This window comes from Oreochromis niloticus, unplaced genomic scaffold (assembly GCF_001858045.2).
Source record: "Oreochromis niloticus isolate F11D_XX unplaced genomic scaffold, O_niloticus_UMD_NMBU tig00002986_pilon, whole genome shotgun sequence".
NCBI lineage: Eukaryota > Metazoa > Chordata > Actinopteri > Cichliformes > Cichlidae > Oreochromis > Oreochromis niloticus.
In genome coordinates, this window is record NW_020327755.1 from 1 (window position 1) to 17,588 (window position 17,588).

Sequence of the window (17,588 nt, forward strand, 5' to 3'; positions counted from 1 at the left end):
CACAGCCAAACCGGTTTACTCAGGAACAAATAAAACACTGAAATAAACCAAACATTAACATTTAGAAGTGATCTAAGTGACTTATGTATCATTTTTAACCTCAGTAGTGAAACCTCTAATAATAAAAATAGTGTACATGTACATACGTGTACATACCTTAATAAAAACAAGCAGGTGAGATGTTAGAAAGCTTTTATTTTTATTTTAGTGGACACTCAATACTATAGACAGCTGCTGGGGTTTGTTTAACCTGAGTAGTGAGAAGACCGCAAGCGGGGGGGGTGAAAACGATGTGCCGGGAGTCCGCTGTTGAGTTTTGGACGAAATGCATTCTGGGATATTTAGCTGTACCAAGTCCACACCGATGCATGCTCGATAAAACGGGCGGAGCGAGAACACATCCGGGACTTTTTGCGTTCTCGCTTGATGCGTACTTCGAATTGGAACAGTACTTGGTCTCCGACTGATGACGTATCACGAGTACACGAGAACGCAAGTACGCACAAGTACGCATATTGAGAAACCCCTATGTCTAATCAGGAAAACGTGTGCATACCTGGATTCTCTGCAGAGACCGCACCATGCCGACATTGCCACTCATGCGGTACACCTGGATGGCCAGCTCAACCTCCATGTGGACCAAGCAGGCTTGCCCAACTCTGCCCAGTCTGCATTAGTGCCTGCAGACTTGCACAGAGCCAAGGCTTCGTTGAACCTGGACAGGAAGATTATGTTATTTATAAGTCCTTTACGGTTCTTCTCGCCTCCATCAAAGTCGTCATCGGCTGCCTTAAAATTGCAATTCTGTAAGTTAGCAAACTGTTAAATTTGAGTGAAAATGTAAAAGTGGGTAAGAAAAGTAAATCAGTGAAAAGGGATGAGTGCTCCAGATAATAATAATAATAATAATGATGGATTGGATTTATATAGCGCTTTTCAAAAAGATGACTGGAGCACACCCGGTTCAGTGTTTCCAGCATCGCTGACCTTTTGAGCATGACAGCCTGGGCGAGCTGCCTGCTGAGCTCTGTCGAGGAGTCTGTCGCCGTGTGCTTCAGGAATGAGTGTGTGCTCAACTCCACTTTGCTGTTTTACCGCACGACATTTGACAGGTCAGCTCACCATTGTCAAAGAGCAGAGGCTTCTGGGAAAAGGGGAGCGCGGTGCTCCCTACTAACACCACCTGTGGGCCTGAGCAGAGTCACAGAGAGAGGAAATATGCTTAAAAACATCACCTGTAGTACATTTGAATGCATGTGGGCACTGATGTGACCTTCTTATTACTGCCCCGTGATGTGGTGCCATCCCCCTACCATAGATGGTGGTTTCATGCAGGGCATAGGTGTAGACTTGGTCATCATCATAGGCTACAAACACCCCTCTGCCTGCATGCCAGTTGTCCCAGAGCACTCCTGTGATGGTGGGTGAAAAGTTGGGGAGCTCAAAGCAAGACTCTGTTGCCTGCATTGAACACACACACACACACACACACACACACACACCACACGTTACTGTAATTCTAAAGAATTTATTGCAAATTCTTTTGGGTAAATGACCCCGAATGAATGCTGAAAGACTCCACTTCAATCACATCTTGATTGCTTGAGTTATCTTATTATAAAGTTACACTACAATATGCTCAGGTACTTTATATCTTTTTTATTTAGGTAAATATTCATACTTTTAAAAATGCACTAACGTTTGCAGGGGAGAGCAGGAAGCCGCTGTTTTGGTTATCGATGAACACAACTCGATGCCAATAACGTCAGGGAACACTTTCCTCACACCAACTGAATGGCTGTAACTGCTCACGGTCTCCCAGTCCTCAACCAGGACACACACCACACTTCCAGACTGAGAAAAACAAAAATTCAAGTGATGTTAGCAAGTGAAAAAAAAAATAAAGAAACGAAACAAAACACTGAGGGTGAAAGGAGTGTTTGTGAAAACAGGACAAATATGACTGACAAGAAAAACACAATTAAACTAAAGATAAAAAATATATATTTAATAACTGACAGTGTTATACTGATGTCCCCTCATATAACTATGACATGTAGATTTTGTACAAAGGCGATTCTTTTCTCTGATCACACTCACATCAGTGCCATAGTGGAGGAAATCGGCAGTGAGGGCGTGGCAAAGGATGCGGCCTTTTATCAGCTGATTGGTCAAAGAGCTGTCCTTGGCCTGGCCAACCTGAAATACACACACTTCAATAAAACAAATATCTCTCACACACACACACACACACACTTTAGCTCACAGCTCTCACCGTCTCAATCGCCATCTCGATCGCCAGGTTGTCTTCGGTGTTAGGGCACAACAAGAAGTTCTTCAGCGCCTGACAGTTGTCCAGAAAGAAAAGAGCCGTTTGAATAACAGACGTCATAAAACTAAACATGACTGATGAGTGAATTCATTGCTCTTACTCTGCTGTACTGTCCACACTTCTGAAAGAACTTGCCAGCCTCCAGGTGTTTCTTTTCTCCCTCAAAGTAGAGAGCGATACACTGATAGTTCTCCTGTGTTGCCTCAGAGCCTGATGAACACAAAACCCACCAGCCATGAAACAACAGTGAAAACTACACATAATTAAACAGAATGACACAAAGAGAAAACAGCTCAGGCCTCAAGCAAACACAGCAAAAGGGAAACACAGTTCAGATTTCCAGAAACAGGCTGACCGATGATGTCTGCGTAGACCTCCATTTTTCCGTGCTGCTGCGCCAGCTGGAAGGCTTCGTCGTGGCAATCGGACGAAACCAGGATGCGGATGGCTGAGCCATAGTCGTTAGACTGTAGAAAGAACCTGGGGTGCACACAAACAGACAAATGGAAAATAAATAAATAAATCACCAAGCAGAAACAAACAGAGCTGACAGAAAATGAATGACCACCAATCCTAACAGAAATGAATCCTTAAAGTCTTTAAACATCAAGTACACTGAACCACAGCTATTCCCAGCTTCTACTGTGATCCTTCTAACGGTCATCCATCACCTGTTAATAACATTTACAGGCCTAAAAGACATTCAATTCTCTATATCTATAGTAACAATAGACATTGGTTGCAGCTTTGTGAATGTATCAGCCACCAGTTATGTAAACTTCAATCTCAAGAGGTCACTAATAAAATAACACGGTACTGCCAATGTTTTTGTACACTCAGTGCCTGTAATTTGTTAAAGCTGTCCCTTTTACAGTAAATGTAAAAAAAGTGAGTTATTTGTTGGATTTTCAGGTCAGTAAAATCCCACCTGGCAACCATCTTTGCTCCACCGATGCTCTGCATCTCTCTGGCGATGCGAACAGCTTCTTCTGGTTTGTTCAGGTGGTCCAGCAGCACGCGGATCACACTGTCCCAGTCCTTCGCGCTCTCGTAGGCTCGTGCCGCATCCTTGTATCTGTGCGCACAGTTCTGAGGATGTCAGGTTCCCTTTCAGCGACCCACACATCACAGCACACAGGTACACAAACTAACAACCTACTTGCCCTCCGCCTCCTTGGCCTTTGCATGCTGCAAGTGAATCTCGGGAGAAGAGATGTTTGGAAGCAGCTCTTCCACCTTTGTCCTGAGAAAGAAGCAAAATAAAGTGAAATCCAACCAAGATGATGAGAAACGTGCTGATTGGATGTGTTTGTCAAGGTGTGTTCATATTTGCCTCACCAGTTTTTGCAGCGAATGTAGGCAGAGACTGCTTTGTCATAATACTGTCCTTCTTCATAGTGCTGAGCAGCTTCAGAGTATTGCTGTGATAAAGAAAAAACACACACAGATGAAGATATGAACAAGACACACCACCTCTGATCTGTAAATGCAGCCGTCCCCATTTTTCAAAGTCTGACAAACAAAGCAAGACAGATTTTGACTAAAATATACACAGCATATGTTGTGTATACTACGGCTTATAAAACTGGTAGAGACGCAGCTGAGACTCACTCCAACAAGGCTGTTACTCACACTCAATTTTTGCTCCAGTTTGTCAAATCTCCCCTGGACTCGCAATAAGGACAGGGATTATTATATTTTTAAATTCCCACAGATGTCCCTTATCTGTAGAGCCTGAGGTTTTTCATTTTGGTCACATGGTTTTCAAGCTGTAACTGACTAAATTTAGGGATGCTTTTTTTTTCAGGTGGAAATGTCTGCCAAAAATGTGGGGCTGACTCTACCTTCATGCTCTCCAGTATGGCCCCACATTCCTTCTTGAGACATCTGCTCCTGTGCTGGTTAGCCAGAGCGGCTCCTCTCCTGACATACATCCTGGCCATACCTGCCTGGCACGCCTCATCGTGCTCCTGGAACTGCGCAGAGAGGGGGAAAATGAGAAAGATGGGTACAAACACAAAACTGCTTTATTTCCTTCACCTCTGACTACAAACTCCAACTGCCACCTGCAACAACCGGTCGCAGCAGATGGCCGCCCCTCCCTGAGCCTGGTTCTGCCGGAGGTTTCTTCCTGTTAAAAGGGAGTTTTTCCTTCCCACTGTCGCCAAAGTGCTTGCTCATAGGGGGTCATATGATTGTTGGGTTTTTCTCTGTATTTATTATTGTGCTATCTACTGTACAATATAAAGCGCCTTGAGGCGACTTTTGTTGTGATTTGGCGCTATATAAATAAAATTGAATTGAATTGAATTGAATTGAACAAATAGAAAGAACATTATCTGTAATCTGTAACTTGAGCTATATGTACAGCAAACCCTCCATCCTGCCTTCAAGTGACCTCTTTGTAAATACAGGGAGAAGGTGAGCAGGAGATAAGACTATAGGTGAAATGTCATGATTGTAATGAACAGCTTAACATTTTACTGCACGTGACAGCATAAAAAAATGAAAGGAGTTTTCATTCTCTTAAATGTTTACACAGACGCAAACACACCTCCAGAGCAGCGACTGGGGAACTTGAGGACAGATAAAGGTCTTGGGCCCGGTCGTAGTCCTCCAGAAACATGGCCAAATGTCCTGCCAGTAAATTCATTTCCTCTGTACCCTGGAAAGAGAGAATGACATAAATACTAAGAGAAAATGAGAGAGATTGAGTGGACCAGTCTAAAATTAGAACACACAGGGGCGATGTCTGTCAGGAAGAATCTGTGACACACAAATTATGTTTATTCAAAAGGGAGAATGCATATTAATTAAGATGAGAACATAACTTTATCAAGTAAATATGCCAGATTTAGCCATACAGGCTAATTTACATCTGTAGTCCCTGCCAGGTTGATGGCATCATAAATTAATCAACACAACCAAACATACAGAGGCATGTGAGCGTGATTAAAACACAGAAACAAATGTAAAATAAACACATACCCACATAACATATTAAAAATCGAATGCTAAAATCATTTTATGAAAACACATTAGAATCGAGGACTTTCGGTGAGACTATGGCCGTTTCTAATTCTCAAGTACGCGAGTACGTACTCGCGTTCTCGGTGAGTACGTACTCGCCGAGAACGCGAGCACGGACTCGCGATATGTACAATTGGAACACCTGCGTACGTGATGATGTCACAGGTCCCGAGTTTTTACTGCCGTCCCCTCTTAATTTAACTGTGAGTAACATGTTATGAAGCTTAACTTTAATCACAGCCAAACCGGTTTACTCAGGAACAAATAAAACACTGAAATAAACCAAACATTAACATTTAGAAGTGATCTAAGTGACTTATGTATCATTTTTAACCTCAGTAGTGAAACCTCTAATAATAAAAATAGTGTACATGTACATACGTGTACATACCTTAATAAAAACAAGCAGGTGAGATGTTAGAACGCTTTTATTTTTATTTTAGTGGACACTCAATACTATAGACAGCTGCTGGGGTTTGTTTAACCTGAGTAGTGAGAAGACCGCAAGCGGGGGGGGGGGTGAAAACGATGTGCCGGGAGTCCGCTGTTGAGTTTTGGACGAAATGCATTCTGGGATATTTAGCTGTACCAAGTCCACACCGATGCATGCTCGATAAAACGGGCAGAGCGAGAACACATCCGGGACTTTTTTGCGTTCTCGGCTTGATGCGTACTTCGAATTGGAACAGTACTTGGTCTCCGACTGATGACGTATCACGAGTACACGAGAACGCAAGTACGCACAAGTACGCATATTGAGAAACGCCCTATGTCTAATCAGGAAAACGTGTGCATACCTGGATTCTCTGCAGAGACCGCACCATGCCGACATTGCCACTCATGCGGTACACCTGGATGGCCAGCTCAACCTCCATGTGGACCAAGCAGGCTTTGCCCAACTCTGCCCAGTCTGCATTAGTGCCTGCAGACTTGCACAGAGCCAAGGCTTCGTTGAACCTGGACAGGAAGATTATGTTATTTATAAGTCCTTTACGGTTCTTCTCGCCTCCATCAAAGTCATCATCGGCTGCCTTAAAATTGCAATTCTGTAAGTTAGCAAACTGTTAAATTTGAGTGAAAATGTAAAAGTGGGTAAGAAAAGTAAATCAGTGAAAAGGGATGAGTGCTCCAGATAATAATAATAATAATAATAATGATGGATTGGATTTATATAGCGCTTTTCAAAAAGATGACTGGAGCACACCCGGTTCAGTGTTTCCAGCATCGCTGACCTTTTGAGCATGACAGCCTGGGCGAGCTGCCTGCTGAGCTCTGTCGAGGAGTTTGTCGCCGTGTGCTTCAGGAATGAGTGTGTGCTCAACTCCACTTTGCTGATTCTACCGCTTGCCGTTTGACAGGTCAGCTCACCGTTGTCAAAGAGCAGAGGCTTCTGGGAAAAGGGGAGCGCGGTGCTCCCTACTAACACCACCTGTGGGCCTGAGCAGAGTCACAGAGAGAGGAAATACGCTTAAAAATATCACCTGTAGTACATTTGAATGCATGTGGGCACTGATGTGACCTTCTTATTACTGCCCCGTGATGTGGTGCCATCCCCCTACCATAGATGGTGGTTTCATGCAGGGCATAGGTGTAGACTTGGTCATCATCATAGGCTACAAACACCCCTCTGCCTGCATGCCAGTTGTCCCAGAGCACTCCTGTGATGGTGGGTGAAAAGTTGGGGAGCTCAAAGCAGGACTCTGTTGCCTGCATTACACACACACACACACACACACACACACACACGTTACTGTAATTCTAAAGAATTTATTGCAAATTCTTTTGGGTAAATGACCCCGAATGAATGCTGAAAGACTCCACTTCAATCACATCTTGATTGCTTGAGTTATCTTATTATAAAGTTACACTACAATATGCTCAGGTACTTTATATCTTTTTTTATTTAGGTAAATATTCATACTTTTAAAAATGCACTAACGTTTGCAGGGGAGAGCAGGAAGCCGCTGTTTTGGTTATCGATGAACACAACTCGAGTGCCAATAACGTCAGGGAACACTTTCCTCACACCAACTGAATGGCTGTAACTGCTCAATGCCTCACAGTCCTCCACCGGGACAGACACCACACTTCCAGACTGGGAAAAACAAAAATTCAAGTGACGTTAGCAAGTGACAAAAAACCAAAGAAACAAAACAAAACACAGAGGGTGAAAGGAGTGTTTGTGAAAACAGGACAAATATGACTGACAAGAAAAACACGATTAAACTAAAGATAAAAAAAAATATATTTAATAACTGACAGTGTTATACTGATGTCCCCTCATATAACTATGATATGTAGATTTTGTACAAAGGCGATTTTTTTCTCTGATCACACTCACATCAGTGCCATAGTAGAGGATATTGGCAGTGAGGGCGTGGCAAAGGATGCGGCCTTTTCTGTCATCGCCTGGAAAAAGCTTCATCTGCTTCTTCTCGTCCTGATCTTTGCCTTCAATCTAAAAACACAACACATATACGGAGGCCTGTAGTTTATTCATGAGATAAACAATAAACAATGAAACCTGCTTGGTGATCAGTCACCAGATGGCTCACCACATGGAGCTGGACTTTCCCCTCAAACAGCGCTGCTGCATAGTCAGAGTTAAGACACATGCTGGCTATTGTCCCCAAATACTCGATGTCCTTCAGCTTATTAAAACCTGAGACACACAGACACATTTCAGGGACGTAGAAGGGCAGAGATTCACTCTTGGAAACCTGACTCAGTGGACACACAAACACGCATATATACACACCTGGTTCCTGATCTGCCAGTGCGTAAAACCAGGCTCTGTTGTTCATCCCCACAGCCACATGGCATGGTCCCACTGCAATGAATGTGGGCTCTACTTCCACTTCTATCGTTACTGGACTCTCCTGAAAACACAGCAACAGATTCTCATTTTACATATTACACTTTTAAAGAAATCCTTCCTCTGTTTAAGGGCTGCTGTGAGCCTGTATGAGCATGAGTCCGGTAATCCCTCGACTCTATTAACAAAACGTGGTTTTTAGTCCAAGTTGTTTGATTTTGTTTTTTGCTGATTTTCTTGTTTTATTTTTCATCTTGTTGCCAGCAGTAAGCCACCTCAAAAAGTACTCTCCTATCTCTGCTGTTTTTTGTTTTTTCAGAATAATAACTGATAATAATTATAAGAGAATGCGTGTGTGTGTGTCCTTACTTCGTCCACCTGGTTGCAGACAGTGACCTCCAGCAAGGAGGTGAGGTAGGCCAGCCGGGTGCCATAGCTGTCGCCAAGAATGGGCAGCTTTGTCAGGAAGACATGGAGCGTCCCTCTCTGTGTGGAAAGTGCCAACAGCTGGCCGTCATCTGTCCAGCTCAGCTGATCCAGACCTGTAGGAGGAGACACACCGGGATCCACAGTGATTGAAGAATGTAAGATGGCCTTTTAGAAAAACTAGAATCCCCCCAAAACAAAACAAAACAAAACAAAAAACAACAGCCTCACCTTTATTCTCATCATGCAGCTGAATTATTCTGCTGATATCTTTACGATCTGACAGCTCGTGGATTATTATGCTGAAGCAGAAGCACAGGGTCAGATTTTTCCCATTTACAAATGATAAAAACATAAACAAAACTGAAATGGCAGTCCAGCTGCTTTATTGAAAGCCTGTGTGCATCCTCGCTTGATGCTGGTGAGATGGCCACACTGTTGAGTCCATCTTTAAAGCTATAAGTGTGACACAGCTCATTCCCTGTCTCTCCAGATTTTTGTGTGGCCAAAAAACAACAACAAAGTACACTTTTTTTTTTACCATCACATGAAAATTCTGAAGCGTGGCGGTGTTTTGCTGAGCACCTCTGCTTACCTGTTGTCCCCACAAGACGCACACTTGTTCACTGCTGTGGAGATGGCTATGCTGTTGAGACAGTCTTTATGGTTGTGAGCCCGATAGAGCTCATATCCCATCTCCCTGATGTGTGTGGAGATGACCACAAAGTATCCATGGGAGAAACCAATGAGTATATACCCATCACCATACCTACACAGTCCGACAAAGATGGTGAGAGAACACGTTTTACTGCTAATAACTCAAGTGTGATTAAGTACCAAAGCTTGTTGTGTGTGTGAACAGATGCAATACCAGCGGTAGGACACAATGTTTCCATAGTGGCGCTCGAAAGCTAGCTCTATTTGGTTTCCCGGGTCGTTGATGTTGAAAAGCATCAGTATCTTCTTGTCCACAGAAACACTCACCTGAAGGGTGGAATAACGTGCACTTTTTCCATGACACATTTCAGACATCCTAAACCTTTTATAACCTTCATGAGAAAAATTGATTTAAAATTCTCTGCAAATCCCAGATAAGCTGTTATGTTCAAACAGACCTTAAAATGTATCTCCAGTACAGGTTCAATTTGAAACTAGCAAAAAACAGACTCACTGTGCTCTCTCCTTGAGCTGAGCTTTCATCTGTCTTCATCACCGAGAAGTACATTTCAGCAGGCTTACCCCGAACCGTTGTCTAGCAAAAGATCAGAAAGTACACTCAGTCCATAAGACCTGCTGTGACTGATTTTTAGTCCAGTTCAGATTAATTTGACGTACCACAGCCTTTTCTCCCTGTTTCCTGAATAGCTACTTAACATCCACCCTTCCATTGAATCCATTTCTGATGTGGCTTTAACAAACAGGTCTGCTAATATTTCTTTGGGAATCACCTTGTTAGTGCAAAAATACTATTATGTATTACTGTGCATTATGTACAATTACATTATGCCTGTCACACTGTTATGTTTGGCATTTTTCACAGATTCAACCAAAGAAATTATGTGGTTTTTGTGACAGGTTTATAGTAACAAAATGCCTAAAGATACAACTTAAAATTGCCTGCTTGCTAAGCTGTCTGTTATGTAAAGAATCAACACTGGTTCACACTTTGAGTTAGCCTTCTTTATGCTTGAATGATCCCTTGATCAAAAGGCTTAACAAACAAAACACAGACTGAAGTGAAAATGAGTGAAAAAGCAGCAAATGTCTAAAGAAAAACTCTGAAAGACCTTCAGAAAAACTGGAAAACTATTGTTAAAGAACATTAAAAAATACTAGACATGAGGGTTGGACCAAGATTTTTGCACACTACTGTATTTGACTACCTGTCTGATGGTGTCTCCCTCATGATTGCTGATGCTCAGTGTGTTGTCGTCACTCCCCAGAGCCAGCAGATTCTGGGAGCTCCAACAGCCACACGTAATCTTCTTGCTATGTTTGCCTATCAAGTGTGGAGAGAAGGAGGCAGAGAATCAATATTACAGAACAGACTAAAGACCATTAAACCATCCAAGATTATATATACAGTTGTGTCGTGTGTTACCCAGCACAGGGATCTTGCGTGAGGTCTGCTGATTGTAGATCAACAGGTTTCCTTTGACTGTTCCGACTGCCAACAGCGGGCTAGTCTTTGACCACAAGACGAAAGACATCTGATCTCTGTTTGAAACCATCAACAATTAGAACACAAAACATTTAGCTTTACTTATTTCAAAGTTAGTGTTTTGTTAAAACAGGGGGGAAAAAAACACATATTTGCAGTGAAATTATACAATGACTAACACTTGCATCACTTATTCAGCCAGTACAATTAACTGTACTAGAATGATCGGGTTTTATTTTCTCCCTCTGAAATGGTCCTACCTCATACCGCTGTCTATCTGGGATGTTTTACTGACGCTGGCATCCCAGAGAAAGATGGAGCTGGATTTTGCAGCTATCACTGCCAGAATGTCCCCATCCTTATCCCAGTCCATCCCCACACAGCGCCTTACAGAGAAAGAGGAGAAAGGAAGTTATTAAGAAAACCTGAACATTCAGTGGTAATTAGCTAAAACTGTTAGATGACACGAAACTGGAATCTGAGTGATTTTTTCACACTTACCCTGGAAGGTTGATTTCAGTCCACTTGTGTCCACGTCGATCAAATATTTTCACTGTGTTGTCCTGTCTGTGTGATTGAAAATAAAGCTCAGTCGAAGACAAATAGTAGACTGTTACACAGCCTTCTCAGAGCTATTATGTTAATCAAAATGGCATACTCACCCTGCAACAGCAATATATCTGCCAAAGCTTTTCTGCCACTTGTACAGTAGGTTAGATCCCGCCCAGGCTTTTTCAGCGAGCACAAACGCACTCTGTGGATTTAAAGATGTCCTTATAGGTTTGTTTTTTCCCCACTCTACCAATTTTATAGTGCCACTTCAACGTACAGTTTCATCTTATTTGCTTCTAAATGCATATTAAAGCATCATCTAGAAAGCTCCTTAATCAAACTATATATAAACATGTGTCAGATAGCTAGGTGTACAACATACCCATGCACTGCATGCAACAAAATACGCCCGCAGAAGTTACTTTTAAAACAGAAGAGTGACTTATTTTACTTAGCCTAAACTTATGTCTGTGTTATCATTACAAAGATTAGCTCAGCAACCTAAAATATTTTAACAAAAATGCAAAAAAAACCAAACAAACAACCCCCCCCCCCGCTGTTTAAACAGACGGGTGACAAACAAGAGAAAGGTGCTATAGGTAATATTATTTTAGCTGTGAGTATAGAGCTTTTTGTTATCATTACTGTGACTATGTTTGCCAAACAGCCTGTTTTTTTGATTATTGGATAATACACAAAGCAAAACACATTTTTAGTGGACTTTGGTTCAGTATTATATATTTCTATAAACATATAAAATGTCAGAGTCTGATTGTAGCCTCTGGGTTTTTTTTAAAAAGCATTTACTCCCTACACATATCTATATTTTCTACTCCTTACATTTTCAAAACAGGCTTGTTACTTTTGGTTTAAGCCATTTGAGGGGAGTTATTTCATTGCTGCAGGCATCAAACATCAAACTGATTTGAACCTAAACACATGAAAGGCAATCCTGATAGTGTACTAATCACCTGGCTATGAAACATAAAAAAAGATGAAAGAGGCAAAACTGTTTGCAAAACATAGTCAGGAGTTAAAGTGGGCCAGTGTTTTTTTTTTTGGGCACAACACCCGAACAACTGCAGGTGCTCATAAGTTGCAGTCACGGTACTTCAGCATCCAGCTAGCAATAGACAAGATGAGCATGAATAAATGGATTAATAGTTTTTAAGTGACAGGTAATTTCAAATGCAGCATTTCTATCAGCTCAACAAACATCAGCAAACACACAAACTGTGTGGTCTTTGCACCTTTGTGGTCTTGCTACCTAAGAAACTACACAATGACAATAAAAAAGTTCTAAGTTCTGTTTGTGTGCAGTTTCTCTCACAGTGTGTTGCTAGCTAAAAGTCCAGCTGCTGTACATCGCAGGGAGAGAAAAGAAAGAGAGCTAACTTCACTCAGAGATGGAGAAAGATAAGACACACAGGACAGGAGAGGAAGAAGAGAGGTTAGATTTAAAAGTAAGGACTGCTCAGTGGGATTTAATAAACTGGAATGTAAAGCTTGCATGTAAGTCCTCATGTGCTGAAATCAGATATTGGGTCTGTGACATTATGTTTTTTCATATACTGAAAGATGCTGCAAAACAATCTGAAACAGACTGAGTTATTTAAAGACTGCATGAAGATCCTCTGCAGGTTAGTGCAGGATAAACAGGTTAGTTTGCTGAACTGTGATGGATTTAAAGTAAAGTGTGAGTGTGACCGGTGCACAGTGATTGTGGTGCTCATGTCAGAATTAGATTACATCGAGTGTTGCAGAGATTCATTTAAACTGAAGCTCAAGATGCTGACATTCATTCACTGAGTTCCACCTTCATACCAACAGTATAGTGTCTAATATAAAGACAGTGTACTGTCAGTGTAGAGGATGGAAATCACCCAGGACAGCTCATGAAACATCTGCTGACATCTGGTTGAATTCAGTTGTGTACATCCACAGAGAGCAGCAGGTCAGCTGATCACAGCTTGTACTGTAAGAAAATCTACTGGAGCTCTCGTTAGAAATAAATAGTTCGTATTTCATCTACTAATCTTATTTTAAATATTACATTAACCTCCTAGGACCTGGCGTCCACGTATGTGGACATTACATTTCGGGTTATTTAGACCAAAATACTCAGTTTTGCTCTACAAGGGCCTGATATCCACTTAGGAGGACATTATACTGCTACTGTACTATCGAAGTTTTAAACGAATATCCTCATATGTGGCTCTCATTTTTCTTAGAAACAAAAATTAGGTAAAAAAAAAAAATAAAAATCTGGTAATTCTTTGTTTTTACATTCATCAGGTCCCAACCAGCCCAAATATCAAAGAGAAATTAAAAATGCCGTGGAAGAGTTCGGGTCTTAGGAGGTTAATATAGCACTAGAGCTGGGCGATATAAGATTTTTTCATATCACGATATGTTTTTTTCTGACAGGCGATAACGATATATATCACGATATAAGCCAAATAGCTATATTTGTAAGATTTAAATGTGCCGTTGCTCACAAGTAAAATGTGAAATAATCAGCATCTTGTTTTGATTTAAATATTTATATCCCATAATAAGTTCAACAGGGTAGATGTACTTAAGGAACATGAGACTTTTTCAGATAAATAAAGGCAAATATTGCAAACTACACAAAAGGCAGCCGCTAAAGCGTATAAGTTTCAAAATAGAACAAACAAAACAGACTACTAAATTGTCAATTCCACTTAGAAACAAAATATTAATTAAAACTAAAAATAAATCTTAGTTTGTTTTACAGAAGAACAGACAAAATTGACTAACTTTTGTCAATATCAAATAAACTGAGAACTAAAAGGAAATTCTCAATCTCTCCTTCTTGTATAGCTTAGCTTTTCAAACAGTTACTTTAGTCTGACAAAAGCCGAATGACGAATTAGCGCTTTCAGTCAGAGATTGAGCATGCACCGGTTTATTGTATTTCCAGACTTGCTTTCGGCACAATTTACAGTGCGCGCTACTCTGTTTTTTGTCAGACTTGAAATAGCCGAAATACCTTCACACTACGGAACTTCTATGGCCCTTCCGTTCGACAATCTCTCCGGCATTGGAACCATCATCTGTTTTCTCTTCGGTTACGCTCTCGGTTGATTTTTCTCTAGTGGGCACACTCATTTCCTCCATTACCCGGGCAGCACGGCGGCTGGCTGCTTCCCAAACAAATACACATGTGCGGCTTGGTACTTGTGCTGTACGTAACAAGTCATGTGACGTGACGCTGCGGCTGTAATTGGTTCGGCTGTTCTTCTTTCTTTTTTTTAAGAGGACAAGAGAGATGAGGCCTATCGCAATAGTTTAATTTTTCTATCGAGAAAAAGTTATTTCGCAATACATATCGTTATCGTTCTATCGCCCAGCTCTATATAGCACAAGGTTCAGTTAGCTTTGGATAAAAATAGGTGGTAAAAATGTTCTTCAAGGAGCTACTTTTACTTTCTTACTCTTACTCTACACATTTCAGAGCCCATACTTTTTCACTTGAGTAAACAAGTTATATCAGTACTTCAGCTTTTGATGGAGTATTTCTTAACACTAATATCTGTCACCTTCTGTGTTGAGCTCATTGTTTTCTCTGTAGTGACTCAACTGATTCCAAGTAGCTGGAAATGTTCCTCTGCTGCTCCGTCAGACTCTTCTCCTCCAGCTGATCAGCTGGGACACAAAACAGATATTTGTTAGGCTCCACACTGCACTGAAGAGTCAAAGTGTCTCATATGTCCATCTGACAATACAGAGAACAAAATTGAGCTTCCCTAAGTGGGCAACTTGTTTGAAACAAACACTAAAGGTTTTAGCACCGATACTGAATTTAGCAGTATGGCAATCTTCTCCGTGTTTATCCCACTGTACAGAAAGTGTCTGCAATTTAATTGGAAGTTTGCTCATTTTCTAATCTATTTATTTTATTTATAAGTAAAATATATAAATAAAACTCTTCAGATCTCTTTAAAAAATGCCCTGGCCAAGAACAAACACAAAACAATCAATGGAGCTGTACAAACTAGTAACACACACACACAGGTGATGAAGATGAGATACAAAAAAAACAAAAAAAAAACTAACTTATAATCTTCAATGTCAATAGAAGATGGGCGATTGCGCGAGCAACACATTGCCAGGGAGGGCAAAAAAACTGAGCGAGAGGGGCTGCTATTGTGTGTGTGTCTATGGATAATAGCAAACACTGAAATACATTTTTTGCACGCAGCAATGAATTTTGTTCACTCAAATTCAGCTTTTCTTCGCTCAAAATAAAACACTTGCACCTGCAAACCTTTTTTACGTGTGCTCAGAACAGTGGCACAGAAATGACGCCATAGTGGTGCTAGCTAGCTAGCTTGGTTAGCAAGCTGCATTCCTAAACTGTGCAGGTGCTACACAGTGACCCAAAGATGCTAACTAGGGCTGAGTAATAGACTAATAAAATAACAGAAACTTTGATTACACTTAGCTCATTTAAAAGCTTCCTTCTAATAATAAAGCTGTTTACTTCTTTCTGTTTCACTCGCTTTTGCTGATATCTTCCAGTAAATTACTTTATAGCAACTTGACTTGTATTGGCTTTTTCTTTCAACAGGTTCACACATATCTGACAACAGATACCGAGGAGAGCAGCAGAAAACTTCATTCAGGAGCTAAACTCAAGATTGACTGAACTCAGATCAAAGTTATCTAGTCACTTACCTTTGGATGAGAAAGCGAAAAACTGAGAAGCAAACGCAATCAAGCGGGAACTCTGCTTCTTCTTCTTCTTTTTTCTTTTTGGCGGATAACGCTGGTGCATTATCGCCACCTGCTGGACTGTTTGATCATCAACTGGGCACAGACCCTTGAAAGTTTCTGCTCAAATAAAAAATGGAATTCCAGCATCTTGTGACTTAAGTTTGTGGTTTTCACTGTTTACTCTGTAATTTTCTGCACGTGTGTTCTGCAAACCCCAAAGTTTAAATCAATGACAAATTTAGGATCTTTAAGATGAATCTTTAAGCTGCAACCAGCAGCTATGTAGGCCTAATTATTAACCCAAACATGTGAGAGAGAATAGGTATACGGTTGGAAAAAAGGAGGGGGGTCTGTGGAGTGTTGAGAAATCAGTTTCACCCCGGTTCTTTTTATTCCTCGGGCATCCAGAGACGGCACCAGACCTCAGTAGTTATTTCACAAAACCTTTATTCATCTTTTTTCATCTTCATTTTAGCATGCATCTTCTAGAAGGGAAGACGTGCAAGGCCGGTGTCCCCGAGCAGATCTTCACTCCTTTGTCTGTGAAACACAGTTTTGTAGAAGCGACCCCATCATAAAACCCCCATGGTGTGCTCGAAACTGTGTGTGTATGCACGAGCACGTGAGTGCCTATGTGTGCGTGTACCCGTGTGTCTATGTGAGTGCACGTGAGTGACTGTGTGCATGTAGGTGTGGGTGTGTCCTAACAGTCAAAGCACTGTGTGTGTGTCTCTGTGTATGTGACTTCCTGCCGGTCATTAAAGTAATCTCCTCACTCAATCTACACCAAATTCCTTTACACAAGATAGAAAACACAGTTAACATATTACAAACACTGAGACCCCCACTCTGCATCCACCGGGCCAATGGCCTCTTGTTGTCTTACATTTACATTTACAGATAAGGATGCAGAGAGTCTCCTGCAAACCCACCTCCAAGCCATGGAAACCATGAACTTTCATTAAAGGTACAAGCATCAGCATCAGCAACCCCCAACTGTAGCTTCCTGTCTTCTTTTATGACAGCAGACCCCCAGTGTCCATAAATTCCTTTCTCTCTAAACAATTACACAGACGAAACAGGGCGTTGTTGGAATGCTACTACGCAAGTAACCCTGGCGGGAGGGGTTACATGAATAGGATGAGGGACCTATGGATATATAGATATATATATCCGTTAGTAGCCGGATAATATTAAAGGTTTTTATTTTATTGCGCCTGTAATATGATTAATGTAAGAAAGCAAAATAAAGCTGCTATTGAAAAAAGAAATAGTTCTTTACTGAGAAAATGGTTATCAAGATCATTGTCATAATACTGAAACATTTAAACAGAATTCAAACTATGAGTTTGTCTGTGGAAAACTAACTGCCGCTTTGTCTCTCTATACAGCACGGACTCAACAGAAATCTGCTGCGTTACCCCCCTGAACTCTCCATGCCCCAGGAACCCCTCCCTCTCTGATCCCCCCAGGAATCACCCCTCCTTTTTTCCCACCGGATGCGATTAGTCACACATATGGAATCGATTAGA

General features: G+C 41.3%; 1 protein-coding gene and 1 long non-coding RNA gene across 2 annotated transcripts; both read right to left on the minus strand.

Moving 5' to 3' along the window:
* Positions 1-1,089: 1,089 nt before the first annotated feature.
* On the minus strand, positions 1,090-1,754 carry LOC112845088 (uncharacterized). Its single transcript, XR_003217896.1, has 3 exons — positions 1,700-1,754; positions 1,314-1,461; positions 1,090-1,191 (listed from the first exon to the last, which is right to left on the minus strand). It is a non-coding gene; the product is annotated as an uncharacterized LOC112845088 (long non-coding RNA).
* A 1-nt stretch (position 1,755) lies between these two features.
* On the minus strand, positions 1,756-16,652 carry LOC102082589 (WD repeat-containing protein 19; the record flags this gene model as incomplete). Its single annotated transcript, XM_025904648.1, has 29 exons — positions 16,018-16,652; positions 14,921-14,985; positions 11,427-11,518; positions 11,266-11,331; positions 11,025-11,150; positions 10,705-10,820; positions 10,487-10,602; positions 9,775-9,855; positions 9,475-9,587; positions 9,199-9,372; positions 8,835-8,905; positions 8,547-8,719; positions 8,121-8,241; positions 7,918-8,024; positions 7,704-7,820; positions 7,302-7,457; positions 6,922-7,069; positions 6,595-6,799; positions 6,160-6,319; positions 4,887-4,997; positions 4,177-4,308; positions 3,671-3,753; positions 3,492-3,575; positions 3,261-3,407; positions 2,688-2,812; positions 2,433-2,542; positions 2,276-2,344; positions 2,101-2,199; positions 1,756-1,854 (listed from the first exon to the last, which is right to left on the minus strand). Coding segments are annotated over exons 1-29 (3,366 nt in total), but the record flags the coding sequence as incomplete, so codon positions are not given.
* Positions 16,653-17,588: the final 936 nt, after the last annotated feature.